This window comes from Callorhinus ursinus, unplaced genomic scaffold (assembly GCF_003265705.2).
Source record: "Callorhinus ursinus isolate GAN/ISIS: 27379988/994484 unplaced genomic scaffold, GSC_fseal_2.0 scaffold1, whole genome shotgun sequence".
Taxonomy (NCBI): domain Eukaryota; kingdom Metazoa; phylum Chordata; class Mammalia; order Carnivora; family Otariidae; genus Callorhinus; species Callorhinus ursinus.
In genome coordinates, this window is record NW_027397063.1 from 58,144,831 (window position 1) to 58,171,619 (window position 26,789).

Consider the following 26,789-nt stretch of genomic DNA (forward strand, 5'->3'; position numbering starts at 1 on the left):
AATTCCCTCCTGAGCATCAGGAAGATCTTATATTGAGTCTTACTTTTTGTTGAGTCCTTTCAATTGAAAAGACACATGCAAGAAAAAAAAAAGTATCAACTTTCTGTCAGGCACCATTCACTTTAAGTCCTATAGAAAATCTTTTTTACTGCTGGCCCTAAGAGATTTTTCCTTTTTAAGACTAGATTATAATCTCCACAAAAGTAGGTTTTATCTATCACTATCCCCAACAACTAAGACAGTATCTGACCGACAGTAAGTACTCAAAAGATCTGTTGAAAGAACAGTGCACATTTTATACTTTTATTGCTCACTTCTAAATGCATAATCTGATGAGGGTACACATACTGAAACATAGGCCTACCAACGACCCAGTTGGTCAATCTAACTGTGCCAGAGCCAGGTGGCTTGTTTAAATCATCATGGTAGGCAGAATCCTAAAATGGCTTTCCAAGACGTCCTACTCTAATCCCTTAGACTGTGAAGAGGAGACATTACATCTGTGATGTTACCTTACCTGGCAAAGGGGATTTGGAGATTAAGGCTATAATCATTTGACTCTGAGTTAATCAAAAAGGAAGACTGTCATGGTAGGCCTAATCTGATCACAAAGACCCTTTGAAAGCAGAATCTGTCTGGTTTATAGCAGAAAAGGAAGTCAGATACCAAGAATGAGAAGAATTCAATACACTGTTGCTAGCTAGGAGGGGGCCATGCGCCAAAAAATGTGGGTGGCTTCTAGTTTAGAGTGGCCTCTGATAACAGCAAGGGAATGGGCACATCAGTCCTATAACCACAAGGATCTGAATTCGGCTAACAAACTGAATGAACCGAGAAGCACATTCTTTCTATAGAGGCGCCAGACAAGAGCTCAGCCTAGCTGACTTGATTTCAGCTTATGACACCCCAAGCAGAGAACCCAGTCTTGGACTTCTGACCTACAGAACTGTAAAACAATAAACAGGTATGATTTTAAGCTGCTAAACTGTGGTAATTTGTTAATCAGCAACAGAAAACTAATTATGATCATCCTCTACTAGGAAGTGCTTTCTCTGCAATGACCGAATTCTACAGTGATATGTTTTTTACTGATTCATTTGAATACTATCATGCAAGCCTTCCTCTGCCTTTCCCAAATTTATTTTACTGTTTTCCTTTTCATTCCCCATGGAAATACTGTCCAGGAAAATTCCACCCAAAATTAGTTTTTGCATATGAAAACAAGATAAGTTAAGGTACCAAGGAGAAAGTTTCTTTGGACAGTATGCAGCTTATAATTATTGCCATCTTACTTGTTAGGAGCAATAAACCCCACAAAGAAAGGGTAAAATCATCAGTGACCTAAAAAGGTCCACGTTCTTGCCAATAAATTTGTAAAAAATCAAAAAGATGTAATACAAATCAAATCAGATAATGAAACTGTATTCAAATTCTCTTTAGAACTTATTATCTCAACCTGGAAAACAATCAAATAAATATGTACACTGAGTCAGAAAATTATTTTAATAGTTACAAAAACATCTTTTTTTTTTTTTTTTTTTACAGAATCAGTATAAAATAGCAGTTGATTTCTCCATAATTATGAGAATTATTTGTACTTAAGGTCTTGGCTAAGTGGGGCCGAAATCAACAAAAGGTCTTGGACTGTTGGCTCAGAAATCATCCTAGGAAGCCCACCTTGTTGATGTCTGTCATGCTTAGCTCTTATGAGATGTCCCGGTCCTTTTTTAAAAAAAAAAGTATCTTTTTATTCATTCTTTGGAGGCTTGAAGTGAATTCGGCAGCGTTCATTAAACACCTAAGATATTTAAACAGAAACAAAAGTCGTTGAGTCATCTTGTATAAATCAAGCCTGGAACTAAATTAAATTTGGCATGGTTCAGGAGGATATAACCATTTTTATCCCAGGTCAACAGATTTAGGGAACAGAAAATTTTCCTCATGAGTTCAAAGTGACTTATAGGCGCTAAGAATACAGAAGACTTTGATATCCATTTATAAGCCAATTTTGATTTTTTAATAAAATTTATATTATTCAAGGAAAAAATCATCACAAGCTAGCTTCTTTAGTAACAGTAACTAAAACATTTTCATTACATATTCTGGACAGTTAGACAAAAATATCTAAAATGATTTAAGATAAAGCTTTTTTCCCTATTTTATTTCTTTTTAGATTTTATTTATTTGAGAGAGAGAATGAGATAGAGAGAGCATGAGAGGGGGGAGGGTCAGAGGGAGAAGCAGACTCCCTGCTGAGCAGGGAGCCCGATGCAGGACTCAATCCTGGGACTCCAGATCATGACCTGAGCCGAAGGCAGTTGCTCAACCAACTGAGCCACCCAGGCGCCCTCCCTCTTTTTATAATGTAGATTTTATTTAGATACCTGTTGTGATTTTCTAAATGAGTATTGGATCTTGGATCTTTTTCACAAGTAGGTAAACTTGAAGAGAGATCAGGCCTTTGCTAAATCGTGTAAATTTATAAAATGTTTTGTTCTATTTACCTTGCTTCCTAAAAATCTAAACAAGTAACATATCATAAATGTTAAAAGAACATTTTTCAGTGTCTGTCAATATGGGACTGTGTTAAATAAAAATTTTGGTATAGCCATTCAATGGACTATAATGCAAACATAAAAGAATAAGGAAGGTCTGTGTGTTCTGATGTGAAAAGATCTCCAAGATATAGTAAAGAAAAAAAAGTGTGGACAGTGCACTTTCATAGATGTGACAAATGGGAAACAGACATACATAAAATTAGAAAAGGTGCAAATACCTAAAGCATGTATCATTTTTTCAGAAGGAAAGGAAAGGAGGTGGCTGAAAGGGAGGAATGAGAAGAATTTTTACCATATTTCGTTTAATATTTAAAAAAAAATTTAATCGTGCCTAAAAATTTTTAAGTGTCCAAATAAAAAATTATACAAATCTAAAAATTTCTTCTTAGAATTTACCCTCATACTTCACTGACATAAGGAACAAATCATTTTTAAGGTTAAGAAACAAAACACAGAAAAAACCTATATTGGACACTGTGGACTATCATAAAAAAATAAAAGAAAAATCTACGTAGGGAGCTTTTATGGTACTGGTATTATTCAATCTCTTAAGCTGGGTGGTAGATACATGAATGTTCATTTTATTAATATTCCTTAAATGCTATGTTACATACTCTTTGATATGTGTCATCTCACAATTAGAAGAAAAAAATGTAGAAATTATGTAGACTCTTTCTGGCCCTTTCATCTTATAGCTCATTTCTTGTCAGTTGCCAGCCCTGACATTTCCCTTAAGTTCCCAATGCTCAAATCAGAGGCTTCAGATTAGTGGCCCTGGCACCCTGGGTGGGATGATACCTATGACTTGGCCAAACTTCTCCAAATCCTTTTCCTAAATGCCTTCCTAACCACTTTTGCTGACCTATTGCACCATAGCTACATTTTCTTTTTTTTTAAATCAAGTAGGGAACCTAAGTTTTTGTAGACTGGATGGAGCACATTTTCTTTAAAATTAGAATCAAATCTAAAAATGCTTCACTTGAGGGGCGCCTGGGTGGCCAGTTTTAAGCATCTGCTTTCGGCTCAGGTTATGATCCCAGGGTCCTGGGATGGAGCCCCACATCGCGCTCCCTGCTCAGCGGGAAACCTGCTTCTCCCTCTCCCACTCCCCCTGCTTATGTTCCCTCTCTCACTGTGTCTCTCTCTGTCAAATAAATAAATAAAATCTTTAAAATAAAATAAATAAAAAAATAAAAATGTTTCACTTGGGGTGCCAGTCGGTTAAGTGACCGACTCTTGATTTCAGCTCAGGTCTTGATCTCAGGGTTGTGAGTTCAAGCCCCACTTTGGGCTTCATACCAGGCACGGAGCCTACTTAAAAATAATTTTTAAAAATAATAATAATTAAAAAATAAAAATGTTTCCCTCATCCCACTACATTTGACATATATCAACCTCTCCACTGGGTTTTTCAAACCAGATATTCATTGTACCCCTCCCCTATGCCATCCCAACAGTAAATATCTCTCTGGAGAACATAAATGAACAAGTAACACCAGAATCTTTCAAGTAGCAAACACCTTCTCACATTGGTAGAAAAGGCAGGAATAGGAAACCCTGGCAAAGAGGACAGAATAAAGAAAAGTGATAATACGGCAAAGAAAATCAATTTGTACTTTGCAATTTATTCATAGTTCTGCAAGTTGGGACATTCTAGTTTGTGTTCAGTTAACCTCTCTCTGTGTTTAACCTCATTCCATTGGTCAATTTCAAAGGATGAAACAGAATTTTCAGTTCATTCCTTCAGATTTAATAGATGATTTCCCTTCAGAAATCTTTGAATTTTTAGAGAAGGGTATAGAGCTATACCATTTCATACAACTAAAGTCAGCATTTTATGATTTTTGACTACAGGTAAAGTTCTGGAATCCTGGTCCCCCAATCTAATTCCTATTCAAAACTACACAGGTGGTAATAAGGAACATGTGAACCAGGGAGCCATAAAAGGCCCTATTATCAGATATCAGAAAAGTTATGTACAAATAAGTTCCATGATCAATATGTTAGAAAGCAAGCAACTGCAAAGGGTAGCTAATGATATGAAAATTTATGCAAAGTAATAGGGCTCAAAAAGGCTAATTTTAACAAATAACACCACTGAAGGTCCTAAGTTAATTAGTAATAACCCTAAATAACAAGTATGTCCATAATTAGTATTAAGAAACATACAGAATGTCTCCAGTTCTGTTACCATGACAGGTCATACAATCTACCATATGACTGTAAAGCTGATTTTTATAAGCTGGCTCTATTTGGATGCCAACTGCACCCTTTCTCAAAGTTAAAACCTTCAGTTGCTTATAAATGAAAGATGTCTAAAAAGGCCCAAGGCACTCCTTACTCCCCCTCCCTTGGTTTCCCTTTGCTAGTTCAGTTTCCTTCATAGTTCTCTCCAAGAACCAGCATTATTTTATACCTTCCAGCTCCTGTCATTTACAACTTCTTCAACATTCAGTTCTGACTGCATCCATTTCAACTGCAAAAAGGAAAAAAAAAGTCAGAGTTATGAAAATTCAAATTAAAGAACTAAAACTAAATTCTATTTATAGTTTCCTAATAAAAGGAGCTCCTGCTGCAACATTCTTTGTTAATGGTACCACCTGGGCTAGATCTTGGACACAGCCCATTCTCCCCATATCTAATCAGCTGTTAAATCTTCTAAAGCCATGGTTCTCAAGCATATAATAATCACCTTGAGAGTTCTTAAAAAAAAAAAAATGTCCAGGTACTTCACAAAAGGAATACAAATGGCCAATAAATGTATTTTTTAAATGTACAATCTTACTAATGTTTAAAGAAATGCAAACTAAGCCATAATATGGCAAAAATTTTAAAAAATGGGTACGTCTGATAAAATCTACTACTAGTAAGGATATGAAAAAATATACACTCATATACATTTTTAGTATGGAGGGCAATTTGGTAAGATTTATAAAAACATAAATTCACATGTCATTGAACTCAAGAATTCTAGTTCTGGTTACTGATCCCGTAATAGTGATTTGCAAAGACAGCACAGACGAATAAAAAGGAGAAGGAGGTGGCAATCTAATTTGGATGAAGAAAAAAGAATCAGGAAGAAAAACAAAAAAGAGAAAGGGAATACATAAGGCCCAAAAGATCTAGAAAGGCATCATCTTTCACCTTGAGCACACAGCCAGAGGTCTGAGGTTAAAGATGCTAAAGCCTTTCTAACTTTCTTGATAACTGCCAACCTAGTTACACCATCAGAAAAGTAACCAATTCCATTGCCAGGCCCACATGGCGGAGCCCATCATACTCCTAGTCACAGAAACTTAAAAGAAAAGAAACTAGCTAGTTCCAGGAAGGAGGCTTGAAAATATTCAGGAAAATTAGGAGAAAAAAGCATGAGCTACAGGTCAAAGCAGCCAAGAGGTTAAAACTAGGATGATTTCCTTAGGCCAAAGTCAAGACTCAGGCCAGGAGACTTGGAAACAAAATGCGAGAGAGCTAGACAAGGTCTAGGCAACCATGAGTCAGGGACCCAGACCAAAGAACCTGATTAGTCAGGAGCACAGCTCAGGCAGGACATTTAAGCAATGCACATGTAACACTAATAAGACAGGAACTTAGTACTGATCCACTGGCCCCTTGTAAACTCCCTTGCTAGACTCAAAAATAGTGTCAGAGTATACACAGGTACAAAGGACTCAAACTAGAACAAGACGAAGGACTGCATTTCTGACAACCAGTATTGTGCTAAAAGTAGTAACAAGCCTGAAGAAGCCCATCTGCTTACATGAAAGCAACCTCAGTTTCAGCTTATAATCAGCTACATGGACCAGAAATCATGAAAACTTCACTGATCTGTCAAAGCCTGGACTGAATGCCAAAAAATTAACAAGCTCAGTCAAAAAACTGGGTCATGGGATGCCTGGGTGGCACAGCTGGTTAAGCCTCCTCCAGCTCTTGGTTTTGGCTTAGGTCATGAAGTCAGGGGCATGAGATCGAGCCCCGCATTGGGCTCTGCACTCAGCACAGAGTCTGCTTGGGATTCTCTTTCCCTCTCTCTCTGCCCCTCCTGCTCATGCTCTTTCTCTCAAATAAATAAAATAAATCTTAAAAAAAGAACAAAACAGGGTTACAACATGTCACTAGGACAGTCTTCATAACTGCTCTCAAATATTTAAAGGGAGGTCATGCAGAAATGGGTTTAGACTTATCCTATATACCTGCAGAGGGAAGATTAAGGAGCAGTAATCATATGTTACAGGGAGGCAGATCTTCACAACATATAAGAAAATCTCTGAATGATTATAACCATCCAAAAAGAAAATGCACGGTTACAGAAGATTCAAGTACTCCTCCTCCCCTGCCCCCTTAAGTAGTGGTTAAACAAAGGTAGAAACCACTGGTTGGGAGATACTGTAAGGAGGATTAATGTAACAAACACGGAGTCCCAAAGACTCAAAAAGGAAAGGAAAGCAACTACTAAGTATATCAGGGATATGCGAGCTCTTACACACATAATTTAATCCTAATCCCTAAAATTGAAAGTGTAAGAAGTCTTGACTCCATTTTACAAACTAAAAATCCAATTATTTCAGGGCAATTAATTTATAAGTTTACAAACCCACCATGTGGTGGATGGGATTTATTTCCCTAGAGCTATCTGCCTTTATAATCCACGTTTTCTCTATTCTTGAATGCTGCAGATATTACAACCAACTTCTAACACAATTTCAGAGCCACCAACAAAATGCTACCTCTGAGATGGTTGTTTTTGAGGCTCTAGGTCTTAAAGTGGTAAACTTCCTTTCAAAGGCCACTAATAGGTGACAACGGTTATATAGTTCCAGCAAGGAATGTGCTTTTTCTGCGTTAAGGACTCAGGGAAAGAACTGGGACTTTTAGACTGGCGTTTCTGCATATAAATAAAATATGTTCACTTAAGTAATGAGAACTTGACTATCAGTCACCATTTAATGTACAAACACTGAACCCAGAGTCAGAAGAGATAGGTTAAAGTTCCAGCTCTACCACTCACTAGCTTGTGACTTTGGGGATGTCAGTGAGTATCTCTGATCTCAGTTTCCTCATTCAGAAAAGGAAAAGGTAGAGCTGGATCATCTCAGAGAGTTCTCTTTCTGATTCCATAATCTTCATGACAAACTTGAAAATTAAAAAAAATTCAAGCTTCCTTACTTGGTTAGGTACTACTCATGGTCACTCTCTAGTTCTATAGAGTATCAATCTAGAAAGTTACCTTTTATAACCTGCTAACTGGTTTCTAAAACTACTCCTTGCAATAGTCATCCTGGCGATTCTCTCTGGGCCCTGAAGGCTTAAGGGCAGAAATGAGGGCGGACCAAATTATGTGATAGGTCACTCCCAAGTACTCAGTGGTTTCTGAACTTTGCTCTCCACTAACAAGAGTCATTCTAGTCTTTGTTTGACTTAACATGCAAATAGTGAGTTTCAGGTTTCAGATACAACAGCCCTGCCCCACTGTTTCCTTTGTCAATACCTTCAAAAGTCTGTTAAAATACAAAATCCAAAAATAATTAGATTTTAACCTACTTTATATAAATTATCTACAAGACTTAATAAACACTAAGTAAGATGACCATTACAGCATAAGATCACTGGCTGAGGAACCCACCACTGTCTGATGAATGGGCAGGTATGGAACACAGGACTGAAACAGTCATAATGAACTAAGAGAGCAGTGCAGATAGGGGATGAATCTCACACCCAGCAAGACAAGCTGCATCAGTGGGATGACTGAGCAAGTGCGCATACTCACCTGTAGGCAGTTATAAGAATAAAGGCTTGAGAGATGATAAGGTCCCCTTTTCAAAGTTTGGCTACATCTACTAAACAAAGGGCAGACTTCATGACTGTTTAGTAATGAAAAACAAAATTCCATCCCATACTGGATTTTCAGTCACCTGACATGCAAGGATCAGTAAGTCACCTATTGTGCCATCTTAAAACACAGACATGATTTTGATAATTGCTCAGTGGTCATGTAGGAAAAAGCCCCTCTTCTTAGGCAATGACCAACATATGTAAGGGGCAAAGGAACCATGTACCCACCATTCTTGCCAAATGGTTCAGGAAAAAAAAATGCCTACATGTGGTAGGAAGGGGAGGAAAACAGGGAAAGGTGGGAAGGAGGAGGGAGAAGGAGGAATGGAGAGAATGTACTGCAAAGCAGGTGGGGCAAAATGTAAACGATGGGTGAATATAGGTAAAGGGTAAACGTGAGTTCCCTGTACTATTCTTGCAACTTTTCTGTAAGTTTGAAATTATACCAAAATAAAAAGTTACTCTTTAAGCACCACCCCCAAAGGGAAGACAGCAATGCATTCCACATAATAAAATACCATACACATTTCAACTGTTTTCTTGACATGTCACCATTAAGGGCTATAAAGAAACAGTTCTGTTCCATTTATCATACTCTGAGGTCCACACCCTATCTACATTAGCTGACTTTGGGAAAATAAGGCTTCCTCTGACATAGCACTCAATGGACATTTACTGTTTTCTTAAAAGCGAAAACTGCAGGGATGGGAGACAAAGTGGAAACAAAAAAGTGTCCAAAAACAGCCAAAGACCCATACCAACTTCTCTGCAGTAGAGAAATAAATTATAATGAGGTTCTAGTGTATGTGGTTATATTCAAATAGTACTATATTTTTATGGCTGAAGAGGGTAATATTCAGAATTATCTGTACTGCATTTCAGCAAATTTCTACAGATGAAACCAGAGGTAACTATTCTCAAAATGTAAATATATTTGAAAAAGTTTATTCTCAAGTCAAGCCTTTAAACATTGATACAGACATGATTCCCTAGATTTTCTGATGTGGTGTTAGGTCTATACTAATCCTTTTATCTTTACTAGTATAACATATAAATACATGGAAAGAAAATATGACTACATGCTTCTTTAAGTTAAAGCTGCTACACTGCATATATGCATGAAATGCACATTAACTTACCAACTAATATCTAAATGTAATAAAATAAAGCCCACTAAAAATGAAGTATTACTCTCCTGGTCATTTTTTTTTTTTAAGTAATGACCATTTCTTACTCTAAAATTTTCATATTAAAAACTGCCTTTAGGGCACCTGGGTGGCTCAGATGGTTAAGCGTCTGCCTTCGGCTCAGGTCATGATCCCAGGGTCCCGGGATCGAGCCCTGCTCCTTGGGAGCCTGCTTCTCCCTCTGCCTCTCTCTGTCTCTCTCTGTCTCTCATGAATAAAGAAATAAAATCTTTAAAAATAAATAAATTATTTAAAAAAAAACTGCCTTTATAGAACCTTAAAAAAAAAACAAACCAACCCTGCCTTTATTAAATTTGGAAATCTTTGGCTCAGAAATGTAAATCTTATTCAACTTACCTTTGTCTGTTCTTTCCTAAGTTGCTTTAATAACGTTAAATCATCCAAATTCTTTTCTCTCTCTTCTCGGAGGTGTTTTACTACTGATGAGGTCTGAGCTATACAATTTTTTATGACTCTGTCTCTGCTGGCATGAGCCTCCTTCAACTAAAAGAACAAAGGCACAAAAGAGAAAAATCACACCAATTTTTTACATTTTAGTCTTTTTTAAAAATCCTATTTTTAGGTTATAGAAAGGTAATACTTTCTAAACAATTTTTAAAAACTGAATCTTTGGAAGCGAAGATTTTGCTGAGCCAGCTAAGTCACCTAAAAACAGATCAAAGGAAGCACTTCTCCTGGTGGAACGTAGTCGGGTTGCCTTCTTCCTCAGTATGCTTCTGGGACTTCCCACTCCTCTCCCTGCATTTCCCACAAGCGGCTTTTCATTTCAGTCCCTTCTCCCTACATTTCTCTCCCCAGTTTTCCCCGTGTTGTGATCTTCTACCCTCCACCCACCACCGCCCCCACACCTCCAGGGCTACTACTGCTATTCTTCCTCTCTTTTTTTGTCCTTTCGTGGTTTTCTCCAGACCCCTGTTGTCCCTAGGTACAAGAAATTGCAAATTAAATGACGTAGAGAAGCAATCTGTTACAATAAAAAACAAAGAATGCTACATTTACCTATGCAAGACAGAGCCCTTTCCAAGATTTTAAAGTTCAAGTATTAATACAGAAAAACTGTGTATAAGGTACAGACTACTGGTTCCACCAACTGTGTGAACTGACTGAAAGGACATCTGACAGGGCAATTCTTTACCAAACTTTCATCTTTATGTAACAAATCCAATACAACAATTTGCATCTATTTTCTTCCTTGATTCACAAAGTATGATGTTCATGACTCCCATGATCATAACCAAATTCTGATTATACCCCAATAATCTGGGGGAGAGGGAAAACAAAGTACTAAAATAATATGTAATTGCCATTATAATTAAGGGAGGATTAAAAAAGATGACTCACCTTCAACTAAAATTTAGGTGTTAACTTGCTCCAAGTAATCATGTTCTATCATTCCTTCTTCCCTCTGAAGAGAGAATATCTTAATGCTACGCTAGTGACAGTTATACTAGGGATAACTGTAACCATTATATATACATTTATATAAAATTTAGGACTAAACCATTCTATAAGCATTCTTCAGAAGTTACCTGAAACACATCACTTAAATGATCATCTCAGGACCCTGAAGTTAAGAATTACTGGTCTAATATGTACCAGGAAAAAAATAAACTTTTGCATTTCTAGAGTACAGTAATACTAAAAGTGCATTGGTTATAAATCATACCTATGTGAAAAGAAGGAAATTAAAATAGACATTAGCCCCACCTACTGTAAATTTCTCTAATATGCTAATTTTTTTCACTGTAATAGGATTCACAAGGACAGCCCAAGGTCTATATTTTATTGGCTAATATGCTGCTTCTGTTACTTGGTTCCTCCTTCAGGTATAATTTCAGAAAATGAAAGGAGCCATTAAGGGTAGGAAAAGTCCCAAAATAGAGTGAGAAGAACCATCATTAGAGTTAAGAAGCTCTCCCTGTTGTGAGAAATAATTAGTATTTCCAGGCTTCAGTTTCCTCTTTTGCAAAATTATGGATTATGAGTAAATCATCACTAACATCCTTTCTACCTCTAAAATTTAAGGGTAACGCAACTCAATACGCTGCTCAGATGTCAGATGCTACTTAATCACTTTGATATTTTGTCTAAACCCCAACAATTGGTGAAATCGCATTAGCACCAACTAGGAGTCTGTCACAGTATTTTCATTTTTCTATCTGCATTTTAAAATCAAATTCAAATTGTGTACATTTTATTAAAATGCTCAATATTTTCCATTCAGTCTCTCTCACCACAGAGTTTCCTCCCTTGGTTGGGGGATTTCATCCACTGTTCCCCTCTTTAACTTGGCCCCTTGCCTGTGATACACTTCTAGCTGAAGACCACCCTCCTACTCTCACCTGCATACTCTTCCTTCAGATTAGCCCCACTGTGAACCCACTCCCCTGTGGACAGAAATTACTGAGCAAATCATCTTTTACTCTGTATTATCAATTATTTTAGTCTAGCTTTCATGACCATCCTTCAACAAAATTCAGAATTAAGAGCCACTGGCAAGAGGAATATGCATGGACTTCTGTACACTTACGTCAAAGAAATGAGGACGCTTGAGAACTCTACTAAGACTGTGTGACATAAGTCTACCAGAGAAAAATATAGCATGAAATCAGACTTATTAGCTCATTAGTAATTGAGATGTTTCAGAAGTTGGGTCACATGAGAATTGTTTTTATATACAAAGTACTTGTCAAAGGAATGAAGATAAAATTCATCAAGAAACTTGGCAAGGTAAAAGGCAAGACCTTTGGTTAGAGGAGAAAATTCTTGAATGATAACCATTATCATAACCATACTTCCCTTGATTTGGGGTAAGCAATTCGGAAATGAAGGCATTTGGGATGGGGCAGGGAAATGATTCAAAACTAGTCTAACAGGGGTCTATCTAGGACTTCCCAGTTTTATTTTACTTTACCAAAAACTCTAAGAACTTCTTTTAGTCAAATTTTCACCTACTATATCTTTTAACCATTATTTTAAAACAATGCTTTTTGCCTTTAAGGGAAAAAATGCCAACAGTTTTCCTGATTATTATAGTTTTTTGGTGTTTTTCTTTCCAGAACAAAGGTGGATTCTAAATTAACTCTATACTAAATTCTAATTTCCCAAACATCATTTGCTTCAGAACCCTGACAATGACCCTTGGTTTAACTATCATTAAAAACAAAATAAAAATTACTAAGTTTTTGTCATGGCACTTTGTTTTAAATCTTCCCCTAGAACTTTTGACAAAAGGATGCAAGGGGAAACATGTCATTTAAACATATATTCCAAAAATTCATTATATTAAAGAGATATCTTTAAGAATTACCCTAAATCAATCACTGTGACACCAATAATAGTTTTGCATTTGTAAAGCACTATTCCAAGTTCATAGACTTTTTAAGGTTCAGCATTGATTTTTATGTTTATCTTGAGAATAAACAATAAACAATGTACAGCTAAAAAACTTCATAGATTCAAGGGAATACGCTCTAATAAGGGTATCTCACCGAAATTATTTTTATTACAAGTATACTTCTAAGATGTGGAATTTCTACAATTAGTGCTTCATAATAACTTGGCTAATCATCTGCTATGAAGAAGTATTATCATTAGAGAGTACAAACATTCCTTCCTCAGCTATAGAAGGAAGGGCTGGGGCGAAAGGAAGTCAAGGTAACCTTAACAACCTGGATGTTTCACAGAGTTCCACTCTTAACTGAGACAATATTTAAGGGAACTCAGTGGGACTTCTTAGCACGGGCACTCTGCTGCAGGCTCGATCACTGGCAAAAAAACTGCTAGATAAACCATCCTTTCTCTGATGGTCATGTCGCTGGAGCCCTTTAGGGTACAGACAGAGAAAAACCCAAACACATACGTAAGAATATCCAAAACAGAAAGATCCTAAATATCCAAAACAAAAGGTTCTAGTACGCAAGATTATTCTGGTTCAACAAAGGGATAAGAAATAACAACAACAGTAACAGAAGCAGCAAACATTTACATGTAAGACATTTAGTACAGTAAGCACCTCATATTACCTCAGGCCTTTAACAACCCTATGAACTAGGTACTATTATGATATTGTTTTACAAATAAGGAAGCCGAGGCAAAAAGTTATGTAACATGTTCAAGGTTACCAGCTAGGAAGTAGCAGAGGTAGGATTTAATCTAGATATGGAATCCATGTTGTTAATCCCTACACTATAAATCTTCAAGTTAATAAAAAGATTGTAAAAGGAAACAACTGAATAGATTATAGAGATTATATGGGTAGCGAGATCATAAATTTCTAGTTCTTCAGACAGAGCTACCCGAAGAAATTAAGTGAACTGTCAAACAACCTCAAAATAAATTAGGGCTTGGGACTCTGACTCCCTACTTCCAGTACTGGGTTCTACTCATTAAAGCCCACAACCTTGGAATTTTCAAGCCACAAGAATTACCTGCCCACTCAATGAAATTACATACTTTCATATAAAAGCAGAATAAAAATTATCAGCAATTATTGCTTTGAATTTAACTGATATGAATAAGCTACCTAAAACTGACTTTTTTTTTCATAACTGAGAAATAAAATCTAGATTTTAAGTATTACTTGTGCTAAAGAAGCCAATGCCATTTGAACATTAGCTTCCAAGTTAATGAAAAGATGTAAGTAAATTATAAAAAAATACTTAGCTACATTATTACTATTTCCTTTTGCCTTTGGAATTTATAGACAATAAAGGGAATCTTTAAGAGGCAATGAAAAAATATGTACTTGAGAAACCAAAGCCTCAGGAAAGGACAATTTATCTGTGGCTTTTCGCCCAACTGCCAAGTCTATTCCCCTTCCTGATGACTGAGGAAAGAAAAAAGATATAGAAAGCATGAAGCGTCTTAATTCTTCATTGTATTAGGTGTCTGGCTTCTTAGGATTGATTCATTCAAAGCCCTTGCTCTTGTTTCACTGTTTTACTCGACTGTTTCACTCTCTCCTTCATTCGCTCATGCATAAGGTTTCCTTAAGTTAAAGGCTACCCATGAAGGGGCTAAAAAAACTGCTCTCATTCCTTAGAATGATCTCTTCATAGACTTGTGCATAAGATCACACATTTTCTTTAGTTTGTAGCAACCAGATCAAAACTTGTACACACCCTCAGATGTAGGCAAGAAAACATGAAGATGTCATACTTTTATCCAGTTTAATTATATGTCAATTGGTTTTTTATTTTGCCTGCAAAGAAAGGCATAAAGGAAGCACAAAAGACTCAAAAGATTACACTTACAGACTCATAAAGTTGTTTACAGGTTTGGCTTGCATCAATTTTCCCTGCAAAGGAAGCTGTTGGAACCGTAGTGTTTAATTCATGTACTATTCTGTCATCAATCGTCCTCATCACCTTGAGTAATTCCTATATATGTTTAAAATAAAAGAATAATAACCTGAATGGAAAGTTAAGTGATAAAAAAGAAACATTTAAACAAACAAACAAAAAAACCCATAAAGCTCTTGGATATTTTACAACTTTGTAAGTTAGAAGTAGAGAAACCATGCTAAATTTAGTGCAACCACAGGAAAATCTTTATTACAAGAATAGGAAGGTTATGTAATAGTAATTCTAAGAATGGGCACCAACCGACTCTGTTTCTTGGCTCAAATGTGACCATCTCAAGGGTCAAGATTGTTTTATTCACTTTTAAACCCCACCTGCTGACACAGCGCTTAGCAAACTGTGTGTGTGCTCATTCCATCCCCACATATAGCCAATAAAGGGTTCTCCTGAACTCGATTACTCAGATTATCCCAAACAGTCCAGCATAACTGCTTGCTCTATTCCCTCTTTGCCTGTCATTCTAAAATGTGGTGCTAGACAGAAAAATTCTGTAAAGATATATAAGAAAACTCAGTAGTAGTTCACTTGTAAGAAATTAACCTATAATCTTTTAGTCTTTTTGTTTTTTTAGTTTTTTACTATGATTGTGTCTTATTTCTGTAACAAAAAAAAGTAAAACAAAGCATGCTGCTTGAGAAGGAATCAAATCTCTTCATGGCTTTCTTGTTCTTATAACAAATTAGTTTTACCTTTTCTTAGTGACCCTACACACATTTCCCAAGGATCTCTTCCTCCTGAAAAGGCTCCAACTCTCAAAAAACCAACCAAAAGAAAAATAATACCAAAAGGGCAGAGGACTTAGAAAGACTCTGGTAAGTATACCTACCTAGGATAGTTCCTTCTCTCTACATTTTGATTAGGGTACTTCTTTTCACTTGTCACTAGAGAAAGGCTGGGCAACAGTTACACTCCATCTCCAGAAAACACAAACTCTAGAACCAGTTTCTAGGAATATAGCCTTTTCTTTTCTTTTTGTTTCTTAAACTCTCCTTTCTGCACCCTAGCCCAGCAAAACATAATGACTGAAAAATCATCAGGAAATCTGAAGTACATAATGCTAGAAATATACATATTAAAAACCCCCAACAAGTTAACAGTCAATATTAAAGTGTGTTAAAAGCAACTTTGCTTGATCCTCTGCCTCGCCTCCTTCAACATACCAACCCATTCCTTTCCTTTGCCAAACTGAAATCCATGAGTGAAACCAACGTCTTTATTTGTTTCTTCATCCATTTGTTAAAATAAAAACTTTTATTATGACTAAAGTATTACATAGTCATTTTAGGAAAATTAGTAAAACTTACAAATAAAAATCATCCAGTTAACCATTATTATTATAAAATGTACCTTTAGTTTTTTCTGTACATATCTATGAATATTTTTATAAACAAGGTCCTTTGTAACACTCTAAAGTCCTACTTTATGACATTACACCATGAGCATTTTGCCCTTGTTATAAAAGTGGCTTGAAGACATTTTTAATAGTTGGCAGAATCCTGTGGAGGTATCACAACCTGTAAGACCACTTCCCCAATAATGAACATTTAGGTGTTTCCAATTACAAAAACCACTTAAGCCATCTGGTCTAAATCTGCAGTTTAGATTCTGTTCCTATCAGTCTATTCATCTTTAATTAGTAATTTAATGGCCTTTTTTAGATCTCAATCTAGAAGTTAAACAGCTTATAGAAGGCTCATAATTTAGACTAATAAAACACAGGCAAATGTCAGGTCTAAAACCAACTGCACTATCTTACCCCCTCTTTCTGTATCTATTTTTGTTAATAGTAGCATTATTCTCTATAAACTGGAATTCTTAAGGGATAATCTCAACATATTCACTAAGCAACCACCACTTTAAATGTTTTTTGTACAATGGAGGATATATGTGTATATATGAGTGGCAAAATCCAAACAAATGGTGGCAGCACCATTTAGTGTCAAAAACCAGGTAAGTAAGAAATAGTAGCAGACAGGGACCTTCCTTGCCAACTTTAGCACCTGCAACGTGACTATTCAAAAAGAAGAAGATGAAGAAGCAGCAGCAGCCTCCTTGAAAAATCTCTTTTCCCCGGGCGCCTGGGTGGCTCAGTTGGTTAAGCGACTGCCTTCGGCTCAGGTCATGATCCTGGAGTCCCAGGATCGAGTCCCGCATCGGGCTCCCTGCTCGGCAGGGAGTCTGCTTCTCCCTCTGACCCCCCCCCCCCATGTACTCTCTCTCTCTCATTTTCTCTCTCTCAAATAAATAAATAAAATTTAAAAATAAAATAAAATAAAAATCTCTTTTCCCCTATCTAAACTGAAATGATCTTCTGAGACTGAGGATGATCTTCTGAGACTGAGGTTTAAGTTACACCTTTTAGATAAAGCTTTCCCTGGCTGAGAGTCCTCGGCAATCTTTCTTCTTTCAACATATGCAGCACTTAGAATATAGCACAATTCATTTACTAACTCACTCTTCATTCAATAAACATTTGGTAATGTCTAGTATGGGTCAGGCACCATTCTAAACACCAGGGCTACAGTGGTGAATAAAACAGAAAAGGTCCTTGCTCTCTGGGAGCAAAATTCTCATAGCGGGAGACAGACAATAAGCAAGTACCTCAATAAACAAGATAATTTTCGTACTGAATACTATGAAAAAGAAAACAAACAGGTAATGGGATAAAGAATGACAGTAGGGCTAAGAGGCTAGCACTTTAAAACTTTTTTTTTTAAGAATTTATTTATTTATTTGAGAGAGAGAGAATGAGAGATAGAGAGCACGAGAGGGAAGAGGGTCAGAGGGAGAAGCAGGCTTCCCGCTGAGCAGGGAGCCCGATGTGGGACTCGATCCCGGGACTCCAGGATCATGACCTGAGCCAAAAGCAGTCGCTTAACCAACTGAGCCACCCAGGCGCCCCTGAGGCTAGCACTTTAGATAGGGAGATCAAGAACGGCCTCTCTGAGGATGCAGCATTTTGAGCTGAGAACTAAATGATACGAATAAGCCAACTAAAAGAACACCTGGGGAAGTAAGTCAAAAATGATGAGGCAAGAACAAACTTTGGGGTATATGAAGAACTAAAAACAAGGCAAGTGGGCTGGGAGTGAATATGGGAGAAAGTGGTGTTAGGTGAGGTCAGAGAGACTAGAAAATGAGGGACAAGAGACCGGGGAAACAATGAAGGATTCTGTTCTAAAGGAAACAGGGTTTTAGGCAAGGGAATGCTATAACATGATTAATTTTTTTAAAACATAACTTCGCCTGGGGCGCCTGGGTGGCTCAGTTGGTTAAGTGACTGCCTTCGGCTCGGGTCGTGTTCCCAGGGTCCTGGGATGGAGCCCCACATCTGGCTCCTTGCTCAGCGGGGGGCCTGCTTCTCCCTCTCCCTCTACCAGCTACTCTACCTGCTTGTGCTGTGTCAAAAAAAAAAAAACAGAAGAAGAAGAAGAAGATAACTTCGCCTCTGTGTGGAGAATGGATTATAGAAAGGAGAATGGAAACAGGGTGACCATATAACAGACTACTGCGGTGGTCTAGGCAAGAGATAAGGATAGTTTGAGAGGTAGCAGTAGGGTTAGGGAGAGGAAGCTGGATTCTGGATATATTTTGAAAACAGAGTGGATAGGACTTGCTGATGAACTGGTGGTGGGTAATGAGAAAAGAAAACAAGATGACTGTTAGCTTTGAGGCCTGAGCAACTGAATGGATGGTAGTGCCATTAATTGATGTTGGGGAGAGACTGGGGGAGGAAAAGATTCGGAAAGAATGAGATCAAGGTTCTGTTATGATGTATAGGATATCTGATGATATTTAGGATTATTGTTAATTGTATGTGATACTGGTATTGTGTTTTAAAATTACCATCTTTTAGAGATACAGACTGAAATATTTACAGAAAAAAAATAAGGTTTCTGGGGCGCGCTGCAAAATAATCTGGATAGAATGGGGTGAGTGGTAGAATATAAATGAAACAAGAGTGGCCATGAATTGATTGTTGAAGCTAAGGGTTGGGTACATAGTGATTCATGGTAGCAACTCTCCTTTTGGATAGGACTGAAATTTTGCACACAAAAAGGTTTTTGTTTCTTTTTTTTAAAAAGGTTCTGTTTTGGACATGTTAAGTTTAAGAAGCTTATTAAATATCTGAATAGACAAGTTGAATGGAAAGCTGAAAATACCAGTCTGACACTGAACCAGGCTAGAGTTATATTAACACAACGATATTATTAAAAGCCATGAGATGAGAAGAGATCACTGAGGGAAACTGTAGGGAATGGGGCAGGGGGCAGTTAAGAAAGAACTCAAGCAATTCAAGTACAGGAGAAAAACTAATATTGCACAAATCAGAAGAAAGGTTGCAAGGAGCGAATGGTCACCTGTGTTGAGTGTTACTAGGAAGTCAAAGAAAGATGTTTAGATTTAGCAGGATGGAAATCCTGGGTGATCTTAATAGGAGTCATTTGAACAGAATGTTTAATGGACTGAAAGTTAATGTGGCTTATGTACAGAGAGTAAGAGAAAACAGTATAAAATGAAGCCCACCATTACAGATCACATTGTTGATTTTAATCTTTTTCCTCAGAGAGTGGAGAACCAAAGAAGTGTTAAAGTATGGTGGGGTTACATGATCAAATTTGTACTCTGAAATGATAGCTTAGGTTAAAGTATTAAAATATGGAAAATGAATTAGATAGGAACAAGAGTAAATGCAAAAGGATCAGTTAGGAGATGAACACAGCAATCCAGGTAAAAGACTGCAAAGCTTGACATTCCATGGAATTTTTTATTTACTCTGAACTTTAACTAGTTTTGAGTTTGATCACTAGCTATATAGCCAAATTCCTCTCCATTAAAACAATGTGGACATAACTGTTAAGTTCCTTATATGGCAATGGGAATTTATCTGCATTAACTAGGTATTTTCACAGTCTTACCAATGGAAACTACAACTGTGGATTTTCAAATATATCAATTCTCAGAGTGCTAGAGAATCATCAATATATGATCTAGAGCTTGACTTTTAGTATGGCAGACACTAGCTATATGAGGTTATTTTAATTAAAATTAAATAAATTAAAATTTAGTTCCTCAGTTGCACGAGCCATATTTCAAGTGCTCAAGAGCCATTTGTTGCTGGTGGATGGCACAAATTCCCACCATCACAGTTCTACCGGACCATGCTCAATTCAAGAAAATATAATGACAATTTCTAAACTGATAAGGCACTTGTTCAGGGATTGCTGAGAACTATAGCTATTCTTAAATGTCACAGAAAAGATACTAAAAAAAAAAAATAAAGATAAAGGGGGAAAGGAGGGGTAAGATTCAGAAAGGAATTTCTTGCAAAACCACTAAGGGAGAAGGAAAAGAACTATAAACCACCTCACTAGGTACACATTTCTTTACAGTATAAAAAGTGTCAGAGCTCTTAAGGCAACTCCAAAAGGGTCTAGAGAAAAGTCTGAATGGCCCTCACAGACTAAGAGCAAATGAAGGTTAACATAGACACCAAAGCACTGCCATTAAATCATGTGTTATTATTCATAACGAATTGCTGACTACCTATCTGATGCCTGGCTCCAATGGCATCCTCCCTCCCTTTCTCTCACAAATTCACTAAGAAAATATACAGAAGACACCCCTGAGCAGACATCATACACAATAAACCAGATTCTGATATATCATGAATCTCTAATTTTAGGTTGGCCCTTTAAAATTAGTCCAACACTTATCTTGGAATTGCATTTTATGTCTTATCTGTAATAGTGGAGTGAAAATCTCATCCTCTCAGAAGCCAATTTTGGTATTGAAGGAGTGCCCATATTTAGTAGGGAGGGATTCTCTATTGCCCCTATAATTACACTACCCTCTACCCCTAAGGTTAATCCTCAGGTAAATTATTTTGGGCAGCTTCTAGGGTATACGGGGAGCGGTAAAAGGTCTATCACATGACAGTAAAATAAAAACGTACTCCAAAGAATGATCTGGAATTTATTAAACTTTTCCCTCCTCACCCTTTGCCTAAAGGTACCCAGAAGTACATTCCATTCACATGGTGCTCTTTTCAAACAGACCTTGTTCCTCAAACCGAATTTTTATAGCAATGCTCACACTGTGCTCCCCCCACACCAGAAATAGAGACTTGCCTGCAATTGCCAGAGTCTTCTGACACCTAGCACCCCCAGGCTCAGATAGCAGCTGGACATGTTGCAAAAGGAACCATGACTGATGCTAGAAAACAGTCTATTTCATCCGTATCTAATTACCAAAATCAGTTGTGTATAAACAAATAAATATTCCCAACAGAAATACCAAGACTTACACTTTCTGGGAAAGAACACTTAGTTGATTTTGTTCAGGTGATATATGAAATGGGTCGGAGATAGGGTCAGGAAGAAGGGAATTCAGGGTGGCAACAGTGGAAAAAAAACAACACAGAAATGATAAAGAGCTTGATGTGTTTAGGGAAAAGTAAGCCTACGTGGCTGGACAGAGGAGTTCAAATGTGTGTTGGAGGTGGCAGTGGTTGAGGAGAGGGAAACATGAGTAAGGGAGAGTAAGAGATGTAACTAAGGAGAAGACTTTGGAACTGGGTTTTAAAAGGTCTTGTATGACATGTTAAGTAGTTTAGACCTAGTCACAAAAGGCTCAAATTAGATGCATGGTTCAGATTCCAAAATTCAGAAGGTAACAATATGAAGCCATAGTATTATGGAGATTAGATTGAAGGGGGATATATTGGAGGAAGCAGTGACTGAAGATAAGGAGGGATATTGTAAAGGGCATGTACAAAGACTGTGGCAGTACTGATGAATGTTCCTAACTGACAGAAATGACTCCCTAATCTCACTTGGCATTCATGGCCTTTCATAATCTGGTTCCAATCTTTTGTGTAATCCCAATGCGTCTCTGTGCAAATCCCGAATCCCAGCAATACTGATTGGCTCTTTCCCCAAAATACATAAAATGTTCTGCCTACATACTCTTCCTTCTACCTAGAATTCCCCTGGTCCTGCCCACCTAAGGCCCAACTTAATTACCACCTCTTGATTTATTTCTCTCTCACCTGTTATAGCATTTTATTCATATTCTCAATATCTTCTACATATTTTGTATCCTTGCTTGCATTACATTCCTTATTTTATATTCTGTCCACTAAGTCTCCCCGAGTGCCTGGTACCTAACAAGTATCTGTTATGAACTGAACTGTGTCCCCCCGACACCAAATTCATATATTGAAGCCCTAAGCCCCAACATGACTGTATTTGGAGATAGAGCATATAGGGAGGTAATTAAGGTTAAATGAGGTCATAAGGGTGGAGCCCTAATCCTACAGAACTGGTGTCCTTATAAGAGGAATAGACACCAGACATCTCTCTCCCACTCTCTGGGCACAAAGAGGCCATATGAGAACACAGCAATGAGGCTGCAATATGCAAGCCAGGAAGAGACGGTGAACCAGAAACCAACGCTGACAGGACTTTGATCTTGGACTTTGAGCCTCTGGAACTGGAAAAAATGAATTTGTTGTTTAAACCACCCACTCTGTGGAATTTGTTATGGCAGCCCTAGCAGACTAATACAATATCCAATAAATTCTTGCTAAATGAGTTGTTCAAATGGAATCCTAGACACTCTATTTTAAACATTTCTTTTCTGGATTTTATTTCATTTTAGAAACAGTATATTTTCCAGGAGTGTTAAGTCCAACTTTTACAATGGAAAAATAAGAATTGCAAAAACTTAAAATACTTTCAAAACGCTTAAGCTTTAAAACATGCACATACTTGGCGAAAAATCAGGACAGTAGTTGTAAAAGGGGAGGAGGAGGGATATACGGGCAGGGGTTAACTGGGAAGGGGCATGAGAACTTTTGGAGGTGACAGTATTATTCTCTACGTTGGTAGAGGTTTGTACTACAGGTATAGGTAAATGTCAAAAGAATGGTACGCTTAAGATTAGTGCATTTCACTGCATACAAATTTTACAGAATGAAAGTGAACAAATATTCAATTATAGCTAATGATATGAATAGTGACATGTTCAGGAGTGAATACGGATGTTTGCAACCTACTTTGAAATGCATCAAAAAAATAAAAAAGGGGGTGGCCCATGGTGGCTCAGTTGGTTAAGCATCTGCCTTGGGCTTGGGTTGTGATCCTAGGGTCCTAGGATCTAGTCCCGCATCAGGGGCCCTGCTCCATGGGGAGCCTGCTTCTCCCTCTGCCTCTACCTCTCTCTGTCTCTCATGAATAAAATCTTTAAAAATAATAAAATAAAATAAAATAAAATAAAAATAAGATAAAAAGGCAGGGGCGCCTCAGTGACTCAGTCAGCTAAGCCTCTGCCTATGGCTCAGGTCATGATCCCAGGGTCCTGGGACTGAGTCCCCCATCGGGCTCCCTGCTTAGCAGGGACTCTGCTTTTCCCTCTCCTCCTACCCCCTGCTCGTGGGCTCTCTCTCTTTCAAACAAATAAATAAAATCTTTAAAAAAAAAAAAGGTGAACTGATGACTATATTGAGAGATGGATATGTGTGTGATACAGTAAATACAGCAAATCACTGATTAGAGAATCTAGATATATATAAGTGTTCATTGTAAGAGTCTTTGACTTTTCTATAGCGTTTGAACATTTTCATAATAAAATTCTAAAGTACCTAAAGCTTTATAATAAAAATACATGATTTCCTGTTTCTCTTCCACAGTATTCAGTGCACTGCTTTTCACATTTAGGGTACTTACATACAAAATGTAATGGTTTCATAGCTTTAAAAACATTAACTTTAATTGATAATCTATATGTCAGTTAACCCACAGCTTATTTTTACCCAATTCATCTAAACCTAAATGTTATACTAAATTTTTACGTTTTACAGCTCCTTCACTTATGTTCATGTGTGACTGACATAGTTGGGGCAAATGTTCTTATACTTATTTAGAATAAGGTTAAATGATATGCCAAGGCAGCTGTGGAAAACCAAATCTGACTTTTAACTCAAGGAATCCTCCATTATAAACCACACACTTGGAAAAGCCCTAAGAAAACTATCTAAAAACTTTCCCCATTTCACTAATGAAACTCATTTTATGATCTTTTTATTTACATTTTTCTGTGAATGGAATGGTTCTACAAAGAGAGTTTAGCTTTTGCCCCCCTTACATCTTATGTGACTTCCAAAAGAAAAATACAAGTGTTTTTTAAGAACTGTTGGGTATTTTAACAGAGATTCTTTGAAATTTAGTTTTTTTTTTTTTTTTTTAAAGATTTATTTATTTATTTGAGATAAAGAATGAGAGAGAGAGAGAGAGCATGAGAGGGGAGAGGGTCAGAGGGAGAAGCAGACTCCCCGCTGAGCAGGGAGCCCGATGTGGGACTCGATCCCGGGACTCCAGGATCATGACCTGAGCCGAAGGCAGACGCTTAACGACTGAGCCACCCAGGCGCCCCTGAAATTTAGTTTTAGAGGGGCGCCTGGATGGCTCAGTTGGTTAAGTGTCCGACTCTTGATTTTGGCTCAGGTCATGATCTCAGGGTAGTGGGATCAAGCTCCCCCACTGACCAAAGCTCGTGCTCAGCACGTACTCTGTCCCTCTCCCTCCGCCTCTCCCCCCACTTGCGCATGATCTCTCTCTCTCTCAAATAAATAAATAAATAAATAAATAAAATCTTAAATTCAGTTTGAGATTCAAATAATTATAGAGATGGAAGCAGTTTTAAATGTTACCTAACATAATCTTATTTTACAGATTCAAAAGTTTATTCCTAAGTGTTAAGCAATTAGCTCAAGGTTCCAAAGCTGTTAAAGGCAGAAGCAGTATTAGAACCCAGATCATCTAACTCCCTAACCAGCGCTCATTCTAATAACCTTAAAGCTATCACTGCTCAGTTATCTGAGCTCATTAACTCAAGTCATAGTACTAATGTGAAAGACCAAGGCCACAAATGGGCCTGTTAACCTTAAACATTCCGCATACTTATTTTCTAATGGTCTTTTCCCATCTTATTTAAGACTTTTACAAGTATCTGTATTTGTCAGGCACTTTGATCACATTTGAAGTCAGCTGCTGTTGTGCTGATCTAATCTGAGGAGCAGCTGAAGGGTGAAGAGGGTGCAAGTATGGTGGAAAGACCCCACATAAATTTCTCTGGCCAAATATTTGTCAAATAATTCAGTCTGTTGAGGTTATCTTCAAAAATACCACTCCCTACAAAATGGCTCATAGCACAAAACTTCCTACAAATAGGTCAGTGATACTTGAAATTATTTTTCATTATCTTTGATTAGACATACATTTATAAGGTCATGGTTTTTTAAATTCAAGTCTTTAGACAACACGTTTATGCCTACATTGGAACAGATAACTCTCATAGCAACTTACCCCTGTTCTTCAATTTATAGCCTGATATTAGCCCTAGACCTCTGGAATTTGAATATATAAAAGATACGACCTTTTTCTTAAATGTTCCATTTCCTCTAATTGTTAGGTAGGCAGAAGCACCACAGCAGGTACTAAAACCAATCGCCCCTCCAAGGTTCCAAACGTTCTGCCCCACCAAAATAGTAAAACTTACTAAGTTTTGTTTTGTTTTGTTTTATTAATCAAAAAAGTTCTCCTTCACTTTCCTCTCTCCCACGAATGCTCAACCTAAAGTAAGAAAGGGACCGCAGAAACTAGGAATTGCGTTCAGGCGTTGGCTTAAAAGGTTGTTACAATCCCTACCACCCGGCCCAAGCTCGGTTTTACCACCTCGGAACCACCCGGAGTTTCCCCGGGAGGTTACTCAAGGTCTGGGCGCCGCAAAGAAAACCATGACCCCCACGGAGCTGCCTCGCTCTCTACGGCCAAGCCCGCGCCCCCATGACCTCCAATGGCTGGAAAAAGGAGCCTTGAACTGCCCGCTTTTCCTACAACTGGTCCGCACTCCCTCCCAGGCCAGAGGAGGGAACAGGGTACAGGGACAAAAGGAGGGACGCTCCTGCCACATGAGGAAAACCCCATCACCTGGAACTCGGCGAACTCCTCACAGTTCACACCGCCACTGGGCGCCGCCATATTAGACAAACGCGAGGCCCCCGCCGCGAGCCAATCACCACGGAGCAAAGGTGTCCGCGTCGCCGCCTAACAAAATTTATTCCGAAGGCAATCAGCTAGGAACCTAAACTAAACTAAGCTTTGTCTTTGCCCTGGTCCTCAAATACACCCAAACCTGTAAACCTGCTATCCTTCCTTTCGCTTCTACCGTATTAACACGGCCGGCCGGCCTAGGTGAATCGGAGAATATTAGAATTTGAAGGGATCGTTTTACTCCAGTCCCATTTTTTTTTTCCTTTTACACAAAGGGAAACAGTTTGTTGGTCGCAGCAACCGGTAGTTCGAGTAGGAAATCTAGAGTAGAAGTGAGGTTTTTCTTAACCCTCCCACTTCATTATTTACCTCCCTTCCCTTGAGCAGAGGGGCCTTTGTTCGTTAAGAATTTGGGACTACTAAGAAACGTTTTTAAAAAAAGACTACTGACAGTGTGGGGAAAAGGTTAAATAAGGTGTTCAGGTGTGGAAATAAAATATTTGGTTTTATAAAAATAGGCAAATGAAAGAAATAGGAAGCATACCTGTGAATTTCTCTGGTAGACTGAGAAATACTCTCAAAGGCAGTAAGACGTGGGGTCGATCAGTTACTAGGAGCCCAGTTGTGTGTTTTTGGTAAAGGGATATTGAAAATGCTGGAAAAACAGTACTGAAATACTGGTTTACCTAGGCAGTGTGATTTCAGGGTCTACACAAGTCACAAAAGTCCTACAGTGAACACATTTCTATTTTAAAGGGTACTTTCTTAGACGCA

General features: G+C 37.8%; 1 protein-coding gene across 1 annotated transcript; it reads right to left on the bottom strand.

Moving 5' to 3' along the window:
• Positions 1 to 1,480: 1,480 nt before the first annotated feature.
• Positions 1,481 to 26,077, bottom strand: MIX23 (mitochondrial matrix import factor 23). The gene is made up of 5 exons (XM_025875099.2): positions 25,953 to 26,077; positions 14,854 to 14,979; positions 9,935 to 10,081; positions 4,975 to 5,034; positions 1,481 to 1,798 (listed from the first exon to the last, which is right to left on the bottom strand). The coding sequence occupies exons 1-5, from the start codon at positions 26,001 to 26,003 to the stop codon at positions 1,748 to 1,750; spliced, it is 435 nt and encodes a 144-aa protein (XP_025730884.1). The 5' UTR covers positions 26,004 to 26,077; the 3' UTR covers positions 1,481 to 1,747.
• Between the last annotated feature and the right edge of the window lie 712 nt (positions 26,078 to 26,789).

Excerpts from the sequence above, each read along its gene's own strand:
- MIX23 (XM_025875099.2), bottom strand. The coding sequence starts at position 26,003 with ATGGCGGCGCCCAGTGGCGGTGTGAACTGTGAGGAGTTCGCCGAGTTC. Across the intron at positions 10,082-14,853 it reads GTAAACAACTTTATGAGTCT|TTGAAGGAGGCTCATGCCAG; the intron begins GTAAGTGTAATC and ends TTGTTCTTTTAG. Across the intron at positions 5,035-9,934 it reads TTAGGAAAGAACAGACAAAG|TTGAAATGGATGCAGTCAGA; the intron begins GTAAGTTGAATA and ends TCCTTTTTGCAG.